This window comes from Gekko japonicus, unplaced genomic scaffold, assembly GCF_001447785.1.
Source record: "Gekko japonicus isolate JY-2015 unplaced genomic scaffold, Gekko_japonicus_V1.1 scaffold681, whole genome shotgun sequence".
Lineage (NCBI taxonomy): Eukaryota > Metazoa > Chordata > Lepidosauria > Squamata > Gekkonidae > Gekko > Gekko japonicus.
The window spans coordinates 575,361-598,714 of record NW_015165254.1 but is presented as its reverse complement, the minus strand read 5'-3'; the positions used below and the strand labels follow the sequence as shown (position 1 = coordinate 598,714).

General features: G+C 40.3%; 1 protein-coding gene across 1 annotated transcript in view; it reads right to left on the bottom strand.

Annotated features, from left to right (window-relative positions):
- Window positions 1–23,354, bottom strand: part of THADA (thyroid adenoma associated) — a 204,203-nt gene that overhangs the window by 86,428 nt on the left and 94,421 nt on the right. Inside the window, exon 28 of the mRNA XM_015410158.1 lies at window positions 9,540–9,708. Coding sequence (XP_015265644.1) covers window positions 9,540–9,708 — 169 coding nt within the window. The remainder of the gene's footprint in view (window positions 1–9,539; window positions 9,709–23,354) is intronic.

The following is a 23,354-nucleotide window of genomic DNA, read 5'->3' as shown; positions in this document are numbered from 1 at the left end:
AAAGCCATGAAGGAAAACTGGAAGGACAGAAGAGGAATGGTGATGACCCAAGTAACTCAATTAATTTAAGTAACTAACATTCAAATAAACTAAACACAAGATAAAGTTTATGACTTAATACTGAATACATTATAGTATCCTAAAAACAAATCACAGAACAAAAAAAAATGCTTAAAATTATGTAATATCCAAGTCAGCCTTTACTATCTCAAACAAAGCCATTTTTCTTTTGGTTGTAGAAAAAAAATAATACAAAAAAGTCAACACTGAAACAAATCACAATCTACCAGAATCTTTAGTATCTCTCTAGTGAACGGGAACATAGGTCATCGAGATGTTTAGTCATACTTTTATGTCTCCCCAAATCAAGCCATCAAGGAACAAAATCTATTGTTTCTGCTCAGTTTCCAGTGGAGGGATGGGCACGAACTGCATTTTTGCAGCTTGTTACATTTTGTTTGTAACCACAAATTGAACCATGATCTGATACAAACCGGGAGATTGGTTTGTGAATCAAATCAATTTGTAGTGGTTTGTGACCCTTGCTTTCTGCTCCCCGCCCCTTTTGGCAGAAAGCAGAAAGCAGGGTTTTCCCCACAAAAAGCAGAGGGAGCAGAAAGTGGGGGTTTACATGTAAACCCCCTGGTTTCTGCTTCCCGCTGCTCAGCTGTTTTTGTGAAGAGCAGAAAGCAGGTGTTTAAATGACTTGGAGCCGTGTAAACCCCTACTTTCTGCTCTTCACAAACTGCCTTAACATTTGTGGAAGTTTGTGGCAGCTCTTAAGTTCGTGAACCATGAACCAGCCAAAATTCATCATGAATTTACATTCGTGAGCCGATTCATGCTCATCCCTATTCCTGTGTGCCCACGGTCTATTCCTTTCTTTGTCTTAATAGCTCAATGTACAGGATCTGTCTGCAGAAACATACTTCACTAAATGGAGTTGTTATCCCATTTCTGGTTTGTCTATCTGTCACAAATTCCAGGACTCTCATTCAGCACCTTACTAACTTTAATCATACAAAGCTTTTCAAATGTTTCTACCTTGAAGAAACTCTTATCCAGAATGACCTTTCTATTAAAGAATCCATTTTCATTGCAGAGGATTCTAAGAAACATTGTAGAATGCTAATAGTCCATAAAGTGCAGTGGCCTCACCACTGGTCTCTTTGGTCTCACTGTTTCTCTGTACAAATTGTATGCCCTAGAATGGGAATGGCCATTTGGCACCAGCTGTTTGGCAAAAGTTAAAATTCAGGCCCATATCTAGAAATGGTTGCTTCTCACCTTCTACCCCCCAATTAAGAATTCAGTAACGCACTTTCATATCATGCTGGCAGAGGAGTCACTAAGTACAAAGCAAAACAATTGGTCCCAAAAAAAACACACCAGTAGTATTTGTACTGTTTATGATCTAGATTAGCATGGTGCCCACAAAATTGCAGAAATGTAACCTAGGCCCTTATAAGTACATAACAGACACAAAAGAGCACCTGTCAATTCGTCTGCATCACACTGAATGCTCACCGAGCTGTTCAACACTTGTTTAAATAGCACAAATTGTCTGATGGGGAATCACAGCATCTGTACATGCATATAAATACAACCATCCCCCCCTTCTTGGCCAATTGTTTAAATAAAAAAAATCAAGATCACATTTAAAGTAAAACAAAAAAGAGGGCTGAACCTTTTACACTTAAGGGTTGGATGTCTGTATGATTTAGAGTCTGATCACTTGAACATTAATGGCTACTGAACTGTCCAGTTCCAAAGAACTTTTCACACAGTCTCATTCGAATTTCAGCTTATCCCCCTATAAACTAAAAAATGGCCTTCAACTCTTTTAAAATATAAAATTATTAAGGGAACGCCTTGAATGCATAGCCCATACTGACAACTACAGTAGAAGCTTCTTAACACCACTGTTCTTAGCAAAGCTGCATTCTTTTAAATCCACTGACTTCAATGGCACTACAAGTGCCCAGATTGGGAGGAGGGAATCTTCCACAATCTCTGCCTCCTAGGACTTCTTTGGGGAATCTATTGCCATGCCCAAAGACTTGGGAAATGAATAGTTTGTGCTTCAAAGGTATGTCACTTCAATGATTTGACCAAAATTCTCCTGGGAAAATGGGAGGAGAGTAATTTTCCCTAGTTCAAAAGTGCAAACACAGTCATTTGCTGCAGTACATAAGCAAGAAAGGAATCCTATCTGCAAATACTGATTTGCAACCACAGAGCTGCTCAGACTGGCATTCAAGCCAGACAGAAAACAGCAATATCAGCATGAGCCAAGCTGAGGCTCATGAGTAGATCACAGTCTTTGAACAGGGGAACGTTTGCCTAATGAGCATGTAAAATTCTCAGCATGACCAATCCATAATGAGCAGAGTCGGGAGAAGGTGACAAGGCTTTGTAAACTGGCATAAAGCTGAGGGGGTCACAGTGCTACTCTGTGCATGTCTAGGGTCTCTCCGTGCAGATAACTGTTTTCTTCATATTGTCTTACTGTAGATTTTTAAAGATACATTATATCCTTACTGTGGATGTTGGTGATACAGGATGTGAAGGTCTTTGAGTGCTTAAAAGCTGGCCAACATATATTAAAAAGCACAAATAAAAGAGTGTTCAGAAGCAGCAGCTAGCATAGAATGCTGCAGCTAGACTGCTGGTCAGGGCCAGCTACCAGGATCATGTGACTCTGACATTACAGCTATTACACCAGCTACTGCTCTGTTCCTGAGCCCAATTCAAGGTGTTCGCTTTGTTGTTTAAAGCCCAATATGGCTTGAGACTGGGGTATCTGAAGGACTGTCTTCCCCCATACATTCCTGCCCAGGAATTAAGATCACACGGAGAGGCCCTCCTGACTGTCCACCAACCAAAGAAGCTTGTATGGTAGGCACACAAGAGAGGGCCTTTTTTGTCTCAGCACCACAGTTATGTAACAACCTCCCCAGGGAAGTGCATCTAGTCCCTTCACTTTTGATCTTCATGAGGAAGTTGAAAACAATTTTATTTAGGACTGCATTTTTCTAATGTAGTTTTTATTTATTGGCAGTCTTAATTGAAGATTTTGAATTGTGGTCTTTTTGTGCTTTTTATAATCACTGTTTTATTTATATTGTAGTTCTGCAAGGTAGAAAGTTGGCAAGTAAATGTTCTAAATAAAAATAAATAAAAACATGCCCTCCCCCCAAAAAAACAACCCAAGACTGGCCAAAGACCACAGCTTTGGGCAAGTCAGGAGATAATTGATTCCTAGGCAATTCTTTAAGTAACACAGAAGACCTATGAAGGAGCTTATTGGTATGTGATCACATGGGCTCCCTCATTCTCTCTTCCCCTCTGTCTCTTGCGAGCAGACAAGACAGCTGAGTAGCCTGGGGATGTGTGCTCACAAGGAATCCCAACCTCCTTGTGGGACCCCCCTTTCCCCTTCTCTAGAACACGTCCCGAGACTGTGAGGGTACCGAGTTCTGCCACTACCAAAAGATTTCTGGTCTCTCCAAAACTTCTCTAGGTGGCCCAAGGCATCTAGAAAGGGGAATATACACAGGATGTCTAAGCAACCACTGTCAGAATTCCAATGCAGTCTCACATACCTTTAAGATAAGGAATTTATTTAATTAGCATATATTCTACTCAAAATACCAACACGGATGAGCTAGAATACATCAGCGTACAAAGGTGCAGTTTCTAAGAAATAAAGCAAAAAAGGAATAACTAACCAACCTAGACTGGATAAATTATTACTTGACATGCTTAACCCCTGCCCCCTCTCTTTGAGAAGGATATGCTTGAGTTGACAGGCGACCAGCTGAGGATGCTCTCTGTGCCTTCACTGTCATTTCACTTGCTTTCCAAACAGCCAGGGTGTTCTGACTCTTCCACTCCCAGTTGGCCGGATCTCTGAGGGACCAATCCTAGTTTTGTGAGTTGTGTCTCTGAAAGCCCACCAAAGTTCTGTTGCCCAACCTTACAACCATTTTTTGCCACTGATTTTTAGAGCTTGTAGCTGCAGATGTTAACACGTATCAATCTTCCATTTTTGACAGTGGAGCCAGAATGTTTCTGCCCGCCTGGACTCTTGTCACAACAAAAATATATACTTCCCTCCAGAGTGCAACATTACAGTTTATGGTTGTTTTTGCATATCTCTGTGTGTTTTGAAGGCCAGCCGACCCTCATTCACAACAATCTGCAACAGAGTTATAAACACACTGATATTTTTTTCAGTCTGCCTATTTTAAAAAAAAATTATTCTGAAGAATCTTATACTTACACTCCTGGAAACAGGATAGGGTGTTAATTCTGCGTTTCCTGATTATAAGAATTAAATTAATTTATTCTTCAGAGAAAATTATTAAGGCATATCAGCACTGAAAATGAAAACCTCTATTTACTCTTTTCAATTACCACCAGTGGATTTATTCAATTTAATTAGTTCATTAAAAGAGAAGCTATAATTAAATGTGATATCATTTATGCCTTGTATACTACAGTAACTCCACACCCACATGTTAAAGTACTGTGAACATTTCATGTTCTGAGTGACAATTTAAAGGCGACAGCATACCCATACAAAAAGTTCACTACTAAGTACTTTTGCCAGGTACTTTATCTTCTGTAAACATATTTTAGAAGGGGAAGTATATAACCCAAATAAATCACTGTGAGAAACTAAGACCTCATGCTACCCCCTCCAATTGCCATCTCCCACATTGTTATTTTTGTCTTTACCACACAAACAATTTAAGGCCCCGGTCACACGGGCAGGAAACTGCAGAGGAGAAGCGTGGCTGTTTGCCCTGGGGCAAACTACTGCGCAGTTACGCGATCAGACCTCTTGTGGAGGTCCTGTGGAGGTACCGTGGAGGTTCCATGGCAAGGGTGAGGTGCTGATCACAGGACAAGCTGGCGCGCAATGAAGAAGCGCGCCGCGGCAAACTGTTTTTTATTTTTGTGTACATGACAAATGCGCATGCTCCGTTGGGTGCACATGCGCATCCACAGAGACTTGGACAAAAAAACCCCACCTTATTTGCAAGGGGACATGGGCGGGCGCCGGATGCTTCCGGAAACGCGATCAGACGCCCACCCTTGCCCCGCAGTTTCCGGAAACTAGTACCTCCAAGGTACTCGTTTTTTGCCACGCAGTTTCGGCTGGAAGCCTCGGTTGAGCCACGGGAGTGCTACACTTCCCAGATGTGCTGGTGAGATCGCGCCCGGAAACTCCGGCTGTTTTCCGTCTCACTTGTGTGGCTTCTGTTACGTGTGACCGCGGCCTAAGTCTCTCTTCTGAATGCTCTCTGTCTGGATTTCAACACTCCCCTCCCTCCCTTAAATAACACCCTCTCCAGATCCCTCCTGTTCTACCATCTCCTGTGCCCTTCACATCCAAGTTACCATAGTCTAGGTCCACTGTCTGGAGACTCTCTCTTCTATGTCCCCTACCCTGCTATAATCTGGCTTTAACACATCTCTAAAAATGTCTCAAAGTAAATTATAAGACTATGCTAAATCTCTGGAAAGCCAGTTTAGTGTAGTGGTTGGACTCTAATCTGGTGGACTCTAATCTGGAGAATCAGGTTTTATTCCCTACTCCTCCACACAAAGCTAGCTGGGTGACCTTGGGCCAGTCCCAGTTCTCTCAGAGCTGGTCTCTCAATAGCAGTTCTCTCAGCCCCACCTATCTCACAGGGTGTCTGCTGTGGGGAGAGGAAAGGAAGAAGGTTGTAAGCCACTCTGAGACTCCAAGTAAATCCAACTCTTTTTCTTCACTGAGTAATTCAAAATGTCTTTATTCCTCTGCAGACACAACTGGCCATCTTCTCAGGTCTCTCTGCACTCTAAGTCTATGTGACTGTCTTCCTTCCCTATATGACAACATTTCTGCCAGACCAACCCCCACCCCCGTTTCTAAGGATTTTCTTCTTTGTCCCATTATGTTATCTTTCTACATGCTCACTTTGCATTACCTCATAATTCCCATGACTTTTCATACCATCAGTATGACAATACTCAGATTTACCTCGTTACCTCAGGCCTTCCTCAGTTCAACATCAAGAAGTGCCTGTTTACTTGGATACCTCATTACCTGCTCAAATTCAACATGTGGGACAATGTATATCTAATATTTTCTCAAACGACTTCCTTTCATCAATCTCTTTTTACACGCATTGTCAATATCACTGCTCACACCACTGACTAAATTTTGATTCATCTTTTTCCTGTTTCTGATATTGCATTTGTACCTGTCAAGTGTTTTACAGTTACCACATGTAACTAATTCCCCTAAATCTTACTGTAGTCAACAACTTTAGGAAATCATTATACTTTACGCCTTGACAAGTGTTAAGGACATCATTATGCTTTACTAACAAGTAGCATTTCTGTTACTAATATTAAGCTCACTGCAAGAGAAGGATGATCAGTAAAAAGGTTAAGGTCTAATCCAGATTCTTCTTTTATCACAGAGAAACATGACGCATGTGTAGCATAAACCAACTAAATTTAGAAAATGGTAAAAAATAACAATGATAAATATTAACTTACATTTTTCAGACCTGACAACCTTTACAAGACTTCATTGTATAAAATCAAGGCAGAAGCAACAGCTTGCCTACTAATTTTTATTTCATTATGTACATTACTGGCAGAAGAAATACATTATGTAGCAAAAGAATAACTGAAGTTCACTGTTTAGGGACTTCCACCCATTCTCCATCTTAAGTCTAAACATGCTGGCCTTAAAGAAAATTTCAAGAAAATTAGGGGTGTGGAAGAGACATCATAGCACACTCAACAACATAAAAATGCACTAACATATGTTAAAAAGTCATGGACAGCTTAGTGGTAATAAAAATAGACATGTACCATAATGATTTTTCAGACTGCCTGTGAAAACCAGAAATATAAAGGGCCATAATTACACTCTTTAAAAAGAAGCGAAAAACAATTAGTGATTTTAATTAAAGGATAAGAAGTTGAGGACATTTCTGACTCCAAAATGAGAGGAATAGCTTCTTACAATTCTCTTATCATCACTGGCGCTAGGATTAAGAAACTCTTAGAAATTGTTTTATTATGATGTGAAGTGCTGCTAGCAATGTTAAAACAGCACATAATTTCAGAAGCCTTGGCAGGCCTTTGCTTATTTTCAAACAATCAAATATAGATTGACATATCTACATTGTAAAGCCATTTAATCCTACCTATCACACCAATTTCTTTCCACTAATTGGCAACTAATTTTAATAGCAGCCATTTTGTGATTTGGCTATTCTCACAGACTCAGTCCTACAGAAGCTGAAGCACAAGCAAAGGACTTTACAGCCCTTTCTTCTCCAGAGTGAACAAAGCCAATACCGTCTCCTTCCATACCACATGCCCTACGATTAACAGCTGAGGCAGATCACATGGAAAACTCTTACAAAGCTTTCATTGCTCTTCAGACTGGGGAAGAAAGAAAGACTTTACCTGTGGGAGATATTAGCTAATGTACACAACAGAATGGTGAACGGTGGGTTTGAGACCTTAGGGTTCCGTTCAGAAAGCCAGGTCAGGGTTGCTCAGTATGTACACCTACCATCCTGGGTACAAAGGATCCTGAATAGGCTGAAACATGAACACTTCCTAAGTTTGGACCCATTGCATTCTAATTTCAGGCCTGGTAATGAGACTGAAACTGCCTCAGTCACCCTGATGTATGACATGCACCAGCAGAGGGACAGTGGGAGTGTGACCCTGTTAATTCTCCTAGAGCTCTCAGTGGCTTTTGATACCATCAATCATGATGTCCTACTGGACCATCTTTAATAGCTGGAACCAGAAGACACTGTTCTGCAGTGGTTTTGGTCCTACGTCAGACTGTGATGCTTAGGGGGTTGCTCCTCAGCTCTATTCGCCTCTGGCATATGGGGTCCTGCAAGGTTCCATCTTGTCCCCCATGCATTTTAACATCTTCGTGGAAGAGGTTATCATATGCCTACTCCCGTATGAACCTAACCAACCACTCCAGTCATCTTTGGAGGCCTGTTTCAAGTGCCCCCACCATCTGAGGCTAGTTAGGTGGCAACCCAAGAAAGGGCCTTCTCAGCTGTGGTGCTGAAACTCTGGAACTCCCTCCCCAGAGTTTTATATTTATATATAAAATTATGTATATAAATGTTTTAATGTATGCCGCCTTGGGACCCTAAAACAGATGGAACTGCAGCACTGAAAGTTTTAAATAAATAAATAAATATGCTCTTGCAAATATTAATGTGTACCACTGGTTAAAGCAATATGCTAAGCTGGAAGAGTCATTAAGGTACCCCAATTATGTTAACCTGGTGCTCCTATTGCTAAGTTACTGAAAAACAGTTCAAGTGTTTTGTCTTGAGGAGTGAAAGATCCTAACCTACAGAGTCAAATTTTTTACAACATTTCAAAAAATATTCATGGCTCTTTTTGGCAAAGATTTTGCAGAACCTTTGGCACTAATTGTGTAAGGCCTCCTTCCTGTCGTTTATCAGACTGAAATAGAAGTATCTGGAATGCAGAATTCATCATTTCAATCTGAATCACCTTCATGGAGATAGGCACATTAAGCCATAAACTTATTAACTAATTAATTTTAATAAAAGCAGAATTCGTTTTGTTCCATGTGAGGATGGCACTGTCATCCCAATCCCATTTATTTATGTTTAGTTAGGATTATATGACAAAGAAAAGGAAATCCTGATACTATTCCCAACACCAACTGGTAAGGGAAGAAATCAAACTATCACTTTTGTCACACCTGGCTTTTAATCAGAAAGAAGCCATTAGAAAAGCTCCAGATGCTTCCATAAGTTATAGTTTAGAAATTTAGTAACAACCAGAGGAAGACTGAATTGCCCATTCCTATCATTTGGTGGTGGTTGTGTTAGTATCTTGATGATGAGAATAATCTGGTCATTTGAAAAGTACAACTGTAATGTTGCTTGTGTCGCTGGAGACCAAGATCAAGATAATTCATACTATGGTATTCCCTATTACTATTTATGAATTTGGAAGTTGGACAATGAAGAAACTGACAGAAAGAAAACTGATTCATTTGAAATGTGGCGCTGGAGGAGTTACCATAGTCTGCCAAGAAGACAAATAAATGGGTTCTAGACCAAATCAAGCCTGACTTCTCCCTAGAAGCTGAAATGACTATATGAGGCTATCGTACTTTGGGCACATCAGGAGAAAATAAAACTCACTGGAAAAGACAATAATGCTAGCAAAAGTTGAAGGCGCTAGGAAAAGAGGAAGACCCAACATCAATGATAGTAAGGGAAGCCATGGCTTTCAGTTTGCAAGAGCTGAGCAAGGCTGTTAATGATGGGACATTTTAGAGGTCATTAATTCATAGGGTCACCATAAGAAACAACTTGATGCTACTAGGCACTAAAAAACTGAACATAAAAAAAATATTGGTATTTTTGTAAGAAATTTCCAATACATTTTTTTCTTTAAATACTGATCAATTATGAGACCAAAGGCATTTTGCAAAAGCCAAAACTTACTTGTACCAATGTTCCATGAACAGCATTCTGTCTCACACAAGGCTCAGTGCAGTCTGGTAGACCTGCCAATAAAGATCTCACTGTCTGTGGTACCTGATTTGTCATAATAAAAGGAACAAGGGCTCGACCAGCCATTTCACGGGAACGATACACAGCAGACTGACCACATCTGGGGGGGGGGAAGAGATGATATATAAAGTTTTTTATTAAAAGCCAGTTAATTAATACATGAAGAAATCATCTTGTAATTTTATAAAACCATACTACATACCAGAGGAGCTTGCAAAAAGCATGACTAGTTCTCTCATGCACTACCTGCCCTGATATGGGAATTCTAAGGGTGGCTTTACATGTTTTAAACAGAAGCATGAGAATGTAGAGTTCATGCATTTCACTACAGAAATGCACAAGAATGTTACAAATGAAGCATAACTTGCTCACACTCTCTCAAGCTTTTGAAATGCACAGTGTTCTGTACTGGCCATCCTGAGAGCCCTCATAATGCAGACCAAAACATGAAGATCTCTGACCAGGAGCAGAGACCATCTGGCAATGAAAAACAGGAACCAAGGCAAGATAAATCTCTGTGCAATCTTAAAGACACCAAAGGAAAGACCTTAATTGGAAAGGCCTTCAGAGCACCCTCCATCTTCTCAACCAGAAGCTTACAGGGAGTGAATGATAATCTTGGGTGATTATTGCAGATTCAGGTTTATTGCTTAATGAGTCAGAGCGACTAGTCTCAGAGACAGAGTCAAGCTTTGAGACCTTTTCCTAAGTGTGGCCTGGACTTCTCTCTTATAGAAGAGGTTCCTGAAGCAGACACCTGCTGTACTACAAAAACACTACATACAAGTGTTTTTAGAAAATAGGTGGGCAAGTGGTTTGTTTTTTTAAAGTTTCTGAAGTTTAGGGCGTAATGCTCAAAGTGGCTTTATATAAAGTACTTGACTGTGCAAATAGCAGAGTGATATTCTAAATACATAGTGGGACTAAACATGGTATGATAGCGTGGCTAAAATGCTTAATGCACTTAACTGGAATTTCTACTGAAGTCATCAGATCTTTCCCATTTGAATATACTGTTTAATTCAGGTAGAAATTGACAATCTTCATATGTTGGTGACTTTTCAAAAATCATTTTTGTCCCTATCAAAATTTGGTCAGAATTTCTCTTTTTAAAAAAGCCCTTTTGCCCTTTATGGCTTCCTTGACTTGTGTCCTTAACTCAGTAGTATCCTTCCTAACCTGGGGTATGCATTCTATCTAGGCTTCAATTAGTGTAGCTTTAAATAGCTTCCTAGCATCCTCTAAGGATTTGACTCTCCTGTGTTTCCCTCTCAACTTCCTTTTAACTAGTCTCTTCATTTTTGTGAAGTTCCCTCTTTTGAAATCAACTGTTACTGTTTTGACCTTTAGGAATAACATCAGTGTTGAACTTAATAGCATTGTGGGCACTGTTCCCAACTGGTGCAGCTACATCTACATCTCACACCAGGTCTCAAGTCCCACTCAGAACCAAGTCCAAGATCTCTCTGGTTGGCTCTGTGACCAACTGTTTCATTTCATAGTCATTTATGACATCTAGGAACCTCATTTCTATAGCATGATTGACTCAAGCACCTTTACTCAGTCAATGTGAGGGTAGTCTCCCAGTATCATAACAATATTTACTGCAGTCACCTCCCTTATTTCCTTCTCCAACTTGAGATCAGCCTAAAGGGTTTGATCAAGCAGGCACTTTTAATTAATTCTTTGGGCTTAGTAGCTCCACCCATAACGATTCTGTGGGGGAGTGCATTCCCCTAATGTTTTCTAGCTTATTTAGACTCGATGCCCTCTTTAATAAACAAAGCAACACCTCCCCCAACACATCCCTCCCTGTCCTATCTATAGAGTTTCAAATGTTCTTTAGAATAGTCTCATATTTAATGCCAGCTCTAATCTAGATGTGGCTATGGTATGGACAGCCAGGATAAGGTCATCACTTTCAAAGAAAGGATGGAACTGGAACCTGCAGCTCTACTTAGACAATAACCACAATACAGCACAAAACAATCCTGTCTGCAAATGCCCCAATGTTTGTGCTACATCCTTCTTTAAATAAACCGAACAAACACTCATGCACATGTGGTTCTTTTCAAATACAATTAACTCTGACATTGTTGCAGCTGTTTAGTTTCTAATTAGCAGTAATGTTATGCTCAAGAATGTACCACTTTCTGTTCACAACCTTTTTACAAAATGATGATTTCCCAAAGGAATCTGGCTTTAGTTCAGGAGAAAGAATGGAAAATGGGAACACTGCCAGTGTTTGTGACTGCCTAATACTTTGTGCAAAGGTACTTTCCAAAAACATGATTCACAGCCTGTATTTTGCCTGCAATTCTAGAACTGCATTCCATTTTAATTGCATTAGTTTCATTCTAGTAACATAATCAAATACAGATTATAGGTCCAATACTAAGTAAATTGATGTATGTTGTGTCTTACTAAAGATAATTTTAAACAGAAGCAGTTAGAAACTTGTAATTGTTTATTACATAAAAACCAATAGTGTGCACATATGCTCATTTCTACACACACATAATGTAACATCTTTAGGCTAAATTACAATAATTATAAATCAAGTACTTGATGTTGCACAAACAAAAATATGCAGATGAGGGTATCACTCGACATTTATGCTTTCCATGTTCAGTCTTTTTCAGTCACCAGATTTAGAAAAATCTATGCCAATATCTCAATCCTGTAGATTTTTTCTTCACAGAAAATTGGTTTAAATGGTTAATTTATACCATTAATTTCCATTAATAAATTGCAAACTAAAATGGGAATCTTTTTAGTGATGGCAGAAATCCCATCAGAAAGAACTACAAATAGCTCACCAACTGCAAGTTGTGCCTACAAAGTCTGGAAAAAAAATCTCACCAGCAGGAAGCATATTACTGTGTTTGCCCGTTTCTGGAGCAATAACTGGAAACAGTCTGAAGAACAGGGAAATGGGGAGCTGAACTCCAGCTGCTCAAAAGGACAGCAGTTTTTTCTGCACTAGTGCTTGGGGCAGTTGTGAGAGCAGCCCTTCATGCTAGGTTTATAGTAGTGCTTACACTTCCTCCATTCTGTCTTCCTGATAACAGTCCTCTTAGTTTGGCTTGTTCTCATGAACTAATCCCATTACTTTCTTGGACATACTTTGTCTTACTCATCTCAAGGACTCAGGCTTAGCCTTTTATGCAAAGGAATTAGGAGATGTGATTTTTTTTAAAAAGAAAGATGGCAGCATATAAACAAACAGAGAGTGCTCTGCCCCATGTTCCTCCAGAGCGACTCACATAATTGAGGGGGGATAGATAAAGCAAGGACTCTCTTCTCTCTAGAGTCCTTTACCCTGTTGCTGAATGGGATCAAGCCACAGTACAAAGTCTTTGCAGCATTCTGCCCTGAAGCTGTCATCTCTATCACAGCCATGAGGCTTAGGAAGAAAGAAACCTCGCTTCCTGCGGATGCACTGGGCTTGTGCCAGCTATGAGCACAGAGTAATCTATACTTCCTCCTCCCACCTGCAAAGAAGAGGTGAAGAATCCATTTCCCCAACATGGAGCAGAGGTCAAAGACCCTGTTTGAACTGCTGCCTTCGGGTAGAAGATATAGGACAATTAAAACAAGGACAAACAGATTAAAAATAGTTTTTTTTCGAGAGCTATTATTGCTTTAAATGCTGTCTGAAATTGGAATTTGGGTGACATTGGTGGTTTAAGTTGCAATGTGAACCTTAAGGGAGTTATGGGATGGTTGTGAATGGTTGTGTGAGTGTATATGAGTATGGTTCACCGAAATGATTGCATCTTTAATTTCGTTGTACTATGTACAATGACAATAAAGTATATCATCATCATCATCATCATCATCATCATCATCATCAGGTTGAGCTATGATAGGACAACAGTAACCCTCTGTCCAGTGGTGTTTCTGATCACATTGTGGGGGCAGATCCAGCAAACCCAACTGCCACTTTGAGACTACGTCTTTCAACTGTCCACCAGATACAATAGGGAAAAAGACTTTAAGAAAGTTTACATTTGCATGATGTGATAGGAAGCCCTGACATTTTTTTAAAATAAAAAGTCACCGCAGAATGGTGAGACTGAATGGAGATGTGGAGGGTGTGCATAAGTAAACAGGGTTTACTTAACATGATCCCTGCCAAGAGTTTCCATGCTCACAAATGGCCACCCCACACACAGTGATGATTTCTCTCTCCAGGGACTCAGCATGTTTACAATCCTCAGATGAGAGCAGGAGAACAGGCCAGAGCAGAAGAGAAAAGAGCAAGATAAAAAAGGAGGGAAGCAGCCAGGACGTAAAAGTTGCCAGGACACAACCAGACTGCTGGACCTGGGCTGATTAGATCCAAGAAACTAGTACAAAGCTGCCTAAAACACAAAACAACTGAGATAGAAACAGGAGGGAAGCTAAGTACTAGCTATATAAAGGAAAAAAATGATTCTTATTTCTTTGACCTCTTGAAGTGATGTTTTATTGCTTTATAAAACATTTCTATTACCAAAGCAATGTATTCAAGACGTTTTCCTTTTAATATATGATTTATAACCCTGAAAATAAAGCAATATACAGTGGTAGTGTTTGGTTAAGCAACTTATTAACTTCATGACTGGCTGAAAGCTGCTGGAACTCAATTCTACCTTTTCAGAGGTAGGTTGCTTTAACACATTAACGTAATCCTTCCAAGCTTCAGGAGATACAGCTCAGGCCTTTGGCATGAATGCTGTTGGGAATCTAAGCCTGTCCCCAAGGTAGTCCCAGGTGCTCTGTCTCATGGCTTCCACATACCAAGGATTCCCTAGGTTTTTATCATTGCTGCTGCCAACTAAGCACAGCAACAATGGGCCTTCCAGGCAGCGCGTTTCCCAACATTTTCTCCACCCTAGTCCCCTAGAACAACCATTCCCACCCACACCAGTAGGGGTTTTGTTTTTGTTTTTAAAGGAAAAGCCCTCTGATACTGGAGGGGTGGCTAACACCAGGAACTGGGGCAGGGAAAACATGCCAATGTGTCCAGACTGGGAAAGATCTGTCCTGTCCCCACAGCAGCCACCTTGGCTTGGTTGCAATCTTTCCAAAAAACAGTTTCGGGGGGGGGGGAATCACAAAAAAGCCAGGGGAAAGCTGAAGCGTGCATACAAATGCTGCAATGCTATGTAGAAATTTTTTTAAAAAAAGCTTCCCATGGGCATTGGACCAACAGTTCGTGTGGAAACAACCTTTGTCCTTCCCCTACCCTTGGGAGAGGAGCCTTGTAGCCTTGTCTGAAGCCCCTTCCTTTCACATCATCCAGGTTCCCTAATCGTTCCTTCATGTTGAAGGCAACTTGAAGGGTGATTGAGGTGGCCATGCTGTAGGTGGTGGCCATTGCTTTTTCCACCTTCTTGCCTGCACAGAAGTAAAGGAGGCTGCTAGGGTTTTTGAAGCAGCTGTCTGTCTCATTCATAAGAACATAAGAGACGCCAATGTTGGATCAGGCCAAAGGCCCATCCAGTCCAACACTCTGTGTCACAAAGTGGCCAGAAATACCAGGTGCCATCAGGAGGACCACCAGTGGGGCCAGGACATTAGAAGCCATCCCACTGTTGACCCCCCCCCCACAAGCACCAAGAAGACAGAGCATCACTCCTGATCAGCTCTGCTGCCTGTGAGTAAAAGCAGCCAGGAGGAACCCTTTTATTCTCCTCATGCCTGGGGCAGGCTGATGTCAACTTGTGGACTCCTGCTGATGTCTCTTCCAGGCCTCACTGATCCCCTTGCTGTTAGACTGGGAAGCCCACTGTTCTATCTGTAGCCAAAGTCTTGGCTCCCTCCACCACTGTTAACGACAAAAGACACAGAGCAGCATAATGCTGTTTGATAGTGCTTATTTTTAAGCATAAAAATAAAATCTGACCCCCAAGTGCAACACTTTGACTAAAATTTAGGCTCCAGTGAAGCGAGTAGAGGGGGGAAAACAGATTCCTTGAACAATTCCACCCTTTGATTGCTACTGTATGTCATTCAACCATTACCTGTTGTCAGTACGGTTACCCAGCAAAGATTTATTGAAGAAAAGTAGAAGGAGAAAGGCGTTGAAACACAATAGTCCAGCAGATGTAAACAACTCATAAAACTCCAGGTTTGGGTGCCAATTCTTGCTTCCTTGTTATTGCAATCACAAAGGCAGCCTTCAACAATACTGTATCTGATTCTGGAGTTCCTGTCTATAAAAATACTATTTCCTCCTGGCAGTTCACAATAAACATGGGAAATCGTTTGACTTGTCAAATAAAGTCTCCCAAGATTAAAAAGTGCCGGCAGCAATCAAGCTAACTATGTTTGCATGTAGTCTAAAAGTGAAACACAGCTCCTTCAAGTTAAAAAATAAACAGCACACCAGCAAAGAGTCTGTATTTAACAAGGAGAATTACAATGAAATCTCTGTGATCTTTCTTCCCATTTGAACTGGAGTAGCGTGGGGGGGTTCCCCTTTAGATTAATCTGAAGGGATTTGTCTTTTGATGCTGTATAAACAAAACAAAATATACAAGCTGTATCATGAAACAGCTGAAAAATCTTGAGGAAGTACAGTAAATTTTATCATTCAAATAGGTATTCTCACTGTTTGGACTCTAAGTATTTAACCTTTGCATAGTCAGACTGAACTTTAAAACTAGGACACTGCTGAATGTTATAAAATGCAAAGTACATCGATGGACGGCTTTCCTGAAACCCTAGGAACACTGAGGAATGTTTTTGTTGGGAGGAGAGAGTTTGTTGTTCTTCCTTTCTAGTTTCCGTCATGCAATGGACGAAACTAGTTTAGAAACAGATATATCCTTGGAAGCAATCCAATACATCTGAAATTCACTATTTAATATTTTCAATAAAGATATCTTGATGTATTTATACTAGAAAACAGATCTGTATGAAAACCATCCAGTGTAGCCACACTGCTAATTGCCTCTTTTTTTTGCAGTTTCACTCCATTTAAAATACACTGTTACCAGCATTTCAGAAAACATGCAGGCCAATATTTGTTATACACAGAAAACAGGTAACAAATAATTTACCAAGCCAGTGTGGTGTGGTAGTTAAAAGTGTCAGGAACGGGATAATGGGACACCCATGTTCAAATCTCCACTCTGCCACAGAAGCTTGCTGGGTGACCTTGGGCCACTCACACACTCAGCCCATCCAACTTTACAGGACTGTTGTGAGGATGTTGGGATTTACAAGTTCTCTCTCTGTAGTCATGTGGTTTATGCATGCTGATGTCTCAGCTAGTTTAAGTTAGGGACCCAGTGGGGAAGCTTGCATGTAGTTGCCGCCAGAGCAAGATGACAAAATGCATAATTAGTTAGCATTGGGATTCTCCAATTGGGTAATCTATACTTTGGGGACCGGTGGACTAGAGAGTAAGCACTGGGTTTATTGCTCTTTGCTCTTCTCCTCTAGTTTGTCCTCACATCAGGTTTAGACAACCCTGAGTAAAGATGTAGGCTAGTGCAGCTAGACAGGATGATTTCCCCGTATTCTTTGTTTATCTTTAATCTCCCAGTAACTCCCTCCCTCATTGGTAAAGTTTCTTGTTAAAAGCTAATACAAGTGTTCTGCTGCATTTATTAACTCTGCAATTTACATAGAAATCCCTAACCAGAGGATGAAGTGAAAGAGAAGAGAATGATACAAATCATACTGAAATGCAACCATAATGAAAACTCATATTCAGGTAATACAGTTCCATAGACAAGGGAAGGTGTAATCAGGATCCAAAGAAAACGGTGACTTGCAGTGCAAAATTTGAGTCCACTGACACGTTTAAGACCAACAAAGTTGTATTCTGGATATAAGGTTTTGTGTGCACAAAAGCTTATATCCAGAATAAAAATTTGATGGTCTTAAAGGCACCATTAGACTCAAACTTTGTTCTGTTGCTTCAGACCAACATGGCTACCCACCTGAATGTGACTTGCAGTGAAGTCTTAGGCAGAGTTACTAAGGCCCTGGCCAGCCATGCTGGAAAATGTGGGGGAGGGGGAGCGCGGCTATTTGCACCATCGCATTCTGTTGCGTGACGGCGGCTTTCCCGCATCAAAGAGGACGGTGGGGGAGGAAGCCGCATGCCAGCACGATCACACCGGGAGGCTTCCATAGGCGGCGCGTGGCAAAGTGTTTGCTAGTACATGTGGTGTACTAGTTTTTTACTGCGTAGCTTCGGTGGCTTGCCACAGGGTCGCCACAGGAGTGCTACATCTCCCAGATGTTCCTGTGTGATTGCGCCCGGATACTCCGCGGGACTCCCGTGCCTTCAGCGGGGCAAAAGCTCCGTGTGACCGGGGCCTAAGTCTGTTAGAAATTTTTTATACCGTAAGAGTCTTGGGCTAGTTTCCCCCCAAAAAACTAACTCTACCATGGTACTCAGCAAACTGCTTTTAAAATTAAATGGAATTTCAAATGCAGTTTAATACAGTAGGAGTCTGTTGCTAAAAACAGAAAATGGCAAAATCCTCACTGGACTACATGTTCGACACCAGCACTTTGAAAAAGACAAGCAAAAGCCATGCTTCGGAAAGAGTTGAATTCAAGCCTCAAACCCAGCATAATTTCTAATCAACTTTAGTACTGGTTGTTCTACCACTACCAACAAAAACAATGAATGAAGAATAATGGACAATGGGCTCTTTTTGTAGCAGGTACTCATTTGCATATTAAGCGACACACCCCTAATGTGGCCAATCCTCCAAGAGCTTACAGTAGCTCCTGTAAGAAGAGCTCTGTAAGCTCTTAGAGGATTGGCTACATGGGGGTGTGTGGCCTAATATGCAAAGGAGTCCCTGCTACAAAAAGAGCCCATCAATTATTAATGTGCTCTTGCTAGAAAACAGAGAAAGCTGTGCTGGAAGAAAAGGCACAGTAGGACCTAGAAAGATGGCACTACTATAGAAGAAAACAATGTTCCAACAGCATTAACGTGAAGCAATGCCAATGTCACCAACACAGATTGCAGTGGCTAGGTGTTGGAATCTGCCAGCTCAATCACTTCAGTTTGTTTATGCATGCTAATGTTAGTTAGTCCGCTAAGAACCAATTAGATGGTGGAGGTGATATTCCTAATGAGTTGGGACATGCCTAAACTATCAAAGAAGAGATGGCAATAGTTGCCCTGCATTGATGCAGTTATTATAAGGTTATGCTTATAGTTCATTTAAAAAAAACATTAATCCAATCAATATTTACCAACAATGGCTAATAAGGTCATGTGGCAGGTAGTACAGTACAGTAAAGGATAAAAAGGCCCTATGCTTTAAGTAGTGGGCATTTGTAACAGCATTGGGGATAGGGGGAAATAATATCTATACCTGCAGGCACACAAATGCTGAATGGCAAGCAGTGGCCTACTCAACACAGTCTGCAGCCATGCTCTCACCGCTGCCTGCTGTTGCCAATGCTGCTTCACAATGGACATCAGTAATAGGGAACGGCTCTGTCCCCCTTTTTGAGGATTACCACCTGCTACACCTTTTTACCAGCTGCTGCCCATTTTTTCTTCAATGTATAAAATTCTCAAGAAACTGGAAAATGCATAAGACTTGCATTTTGTATCCCTTAAGAAGAAGAATCAAGTGGTGTGGGAACCGATAAGCTGTGTTTTCAGTATTCTGCAGCCTCGTGCTCCATGTATTTTTCAGCTTTATTGGGTCAATTTCCCTCTGAAGGTTTATATCTATCCTCACCCCCCAAGCCCCAACTTTTAATATTTGGAAATGCCACTGTATGAACTGGAGGTTTGGGGATCATTTCCCCCTAAAGGTACTGAAAGGGAACTGAAACTGCATATAGGGTTAAAAGTAACAAAATTCTATTTCCTTCCTTTTCTTATATTTTCTCCCTGGGGTCTTTGCAGATGTTGTATTCCTATACTGCCAAAAGGGAAATACTTAATGAAGCACATGTTTTTCTTTCTTTGCAGCTAGTATCATGTTCAATGAAACTCCCAAGTTTTTAAAAATTTTACAACCTGCTTTGGGGTCTACTCAACTCTCATATCAGACTAGTGAAGTACAGCTTTAGGGATACAGAATAAGTATCCAATATGTAGGGAGATGAAATATTTTTACTTGAATATATCTAAGGGCCTAGATTCTCAAATGGTGGGAAGTACCTCCATCCAACTCCAGGTATGTGTGAAATTCCAGTAAGGGAAAAATATTGAAGCAAGACCTTTCCTTCAGAAAATCTGGTTTATCTGTAACTTAACCCTATGCCTACTCCCCCTACAAAATGGCAAAGTAAATGTCTATTTCCAAAGCGATCACACTGAAAAGCACATATTTTCCTCCCCACTCAAGAGCAGCATGTAAAGTGTAGTTTTTGCAATGGATAAAAATTTGACTGTTATTTGAAGTGGTCCTTTATTAAACAAACAGAAAGTAGAGATACTTCTTTGCCCTCTTGGGCATAACATTTTAAAGTAAAATTATCTCAACAAGACTAAATGCTCTAGAGAAGTATTTTCCCATCATATATTACAGTCATAATCAATTATACTGGCAGTGTATATTTAAAATACATGTTTATTGTATTTTACACTGGCAATTTCTCCATACTCACAAAGACTTCAGCTAGCTTTGTTTAGCAAATTTGTTCTAGCCATATAGCTTCTTCTTTTATTCTTCTATTTAGCAAATAGTGCTCCAAATAATGAATCCTCCTGCCAATTTGAAACTAATCTTAAGCAAAACAAAAAACAAAACAAATGCTTGATAGACATGACCTTGGTGTCACCAAATGGAATCATGAAGAAATGTACTAACTCATTAAAAACCCTGCAAAACAGTGGTTGTGGACATTGAACAAAATACATGCACCTTTGCAGTCAGTTGTCTTTTTCTTACTCAAGTTACAATGCTGACTAATGTCTAACTGTGACATAAACAAAATGCTGAGTCACCTGGTTATTACTTCAATCCTATGCCTTTTTAAAAGAAAAAATACACATATCAACATATACATTTTTACATTTAAGAATCCCTGACATAACAAGGTACTCCTTCCAATTACTGCAAAGTTAGCCTTGTTCTCTTTTTAATAGATACATTCCATTTCCACCATCTTTTCCTTCCCATTATGCCCTCTTACTTTACTAGTTTGACAGCATGATGTTAAATAGATAAGACAACCAAAAGTCAAACAGTAGAACTTACAGTTCACTAAAATATCTACATGCAAGGGCAGTAATCTGTGGCCTCTGTCACCATGGTTAAACCCACATGGTTAAGCCCATATGCGGATGAGAGGGGCCTAAAGGTATTAACAGGGTTAAAGTTAGGTTCTCCACACAGCAAATTGTTTTTGACATTTATCCAAATTTCAAAACTGAGCTGATGTATGGAACGTATCATTATGCCTATGAAAGTTCTAAAGTTAAATCATTGGGATTTACATGTCCTCAGTTCTCATTAAAATGCATTGTCAATTAAGTTCACGTTGCGACATCACAGCCCTGCGATTGACTCATACATGCATACTTTTTGCTAACACCAAGAAAGCACTGTGGATAAACAAAGACATTTTAAAGCAAACATGCCACCTCCACAATAAGATTTGGGGAAATCTTAAAAATGATTGCACCACAATATTAATGACTTAGAAATTCATAAGAGCAGTTGGTTTTAGCTTTTCCAAAGGCCCCAGGTGGGTCACAACATTAAAAAATAAAGTTTATACACTTTTTTATAGAGTGTAATACCAAAATTAGAATTACAGGTCACTTAATGTAAATGCCTTATCAATAGAAACATCTCTTCAATGTGCCTTGGAATACCACCACCTCTCTAGAAGGATCATGAGATCACACCCAGAAGCCAATACATCTTACTGCTTTTTAGCTAGAATGAGCTGCCCCCTTTACACAGGTGCAGCTGTGAAGTATGGTGAGCACCCACTGGATTCTCCAATGCCAAAACTGTAATTGGAACTGAAAATATAAGGGGTTGTTTTGTAACGTTAGTAAGCACAGTAACCTTATTTCCTTGTTAATAAAAAAACCATAGGAGGAATAAAGTAAAGAACTGGCACGGCAGAGGGAGAACAGTTCATTAATTTTCAAATGAAGACCAACAAAAGGCCTCTGTAAAAAATTCAGCAAAACTAAATAGAGCACCGACATACAGAATACACACACACACACACACATCTGAGGGAATCAAATTATTACAGAAGTAATGTTAAGTAATTTTCAGTGCCATCCTCAGCATAATTATACCCTTTTATACCCAGTGGCGATGACACAACCCTCCTCTTGGATACGAAAGAAGGCCTGGAATACCTGATCAATAAAATCAAAGAAGAAAGTGAGAAGTTTGGCCTCTTCCTGAACATCAAAAAAGCAAGTTCATGACCACCGAGAAGAATAGAAATGTCAAAATAACAGTTGACGATGAAGAGATCGAATGTGTGGAAGAATTCACTTTCTTAGGATCACAGATCAATCAAAATGGCGAACACAGTCCAGAAATAAAACGTCAAATCACACTGGGTCGCACAGCAATGATGAGCATGAATCGAATATGGAAGAGCAAGGACATCAGCCTAGCAACCAAATGCAGATTAGTCTGTGCTATTGTGTTCCCCAAAGCAACCTAAGGTTGTGAAAGTTGAACTATGAAGAAGAAAGACAAGGAGGAAAATCGACTCATTTAAGCTGCGGTGCTGGAGAAGGCTCCTGCACATTCCTTGGACAGCAAAGGTGACAAACAAATAAGTACTGGAGCACATAAAACCAGACATTCCATTGGAAGGAAAAATCACAAAACTGCGACTGACTTATTTTGGCCATGTCATCTAGAAGAATTTACTAGAAAAATCAATTATGCTTGGATTGGTTAGCAGCAAAAGGAAACTGGACCGCCAAAGAATACAGTGGCCTGACACCATAAAAGTCGACACCAGCCTGAGCATGGAACAACTCAAAGAAACAGTACAAGATCGGAAAACATGGAGAGAGCTGGCCCACAGAATCGCCAAGAGTCGAATATGACTGAATGACTAACAACAACAACAACAATGCCCAGTGACTTCAATATACTTACAATGATGTAACTCTGCTCAGGATGGCAGTGTTAATACCAGGAAAGTATTATTTGCTTTACTTATTAAAAAATTCTTTCAGGAGGAACGGATTCTAATTCTGGACAACAAATAAAGACTAGCTCAAGGGCTAGAATTTGAACACCTCTCAGGGTAAGATATGGCTTTGGCTTTGCCAACAGATAGTCAATCAAATTACAGCACCAGAAGCAAAAGACGTTATTACTCATATTTGTATTTCTAGCAATATTGGCAGAGTTATTAATTTCAAGATAAAAACAATGTTTGAGGCATGACATCATGTTATTTAATACTGTTGGTTAAATATTAGACCAGTCACACCCAAAGGGCTATTTATACGTGAATAGTTTTTGTATAAGTTTCAAGAATAAACCTCTCAACACTCCTTAACAGCTGGAGCTTTTTTAAAAAGTCAAAGGAAAGTCATTTCTTTAAGAACATAAGAGAAGGCAATGTTGGATCAGGCCAACAGCCCATCCAGTCCAACACTCTGTCACACAGTGCCCAAAAATACCAGGTGCCATCAGGAGGTCCAGCAGTGGGGCCAGGACACTACAAGCCCTCCCACTGTTGACCCCCCCCCAAGCACCAAGAAGACAGAGCATCACTTGCCCCAGAGTCCCTATCTATACCTTGTGGCTAATAGCCACCGAT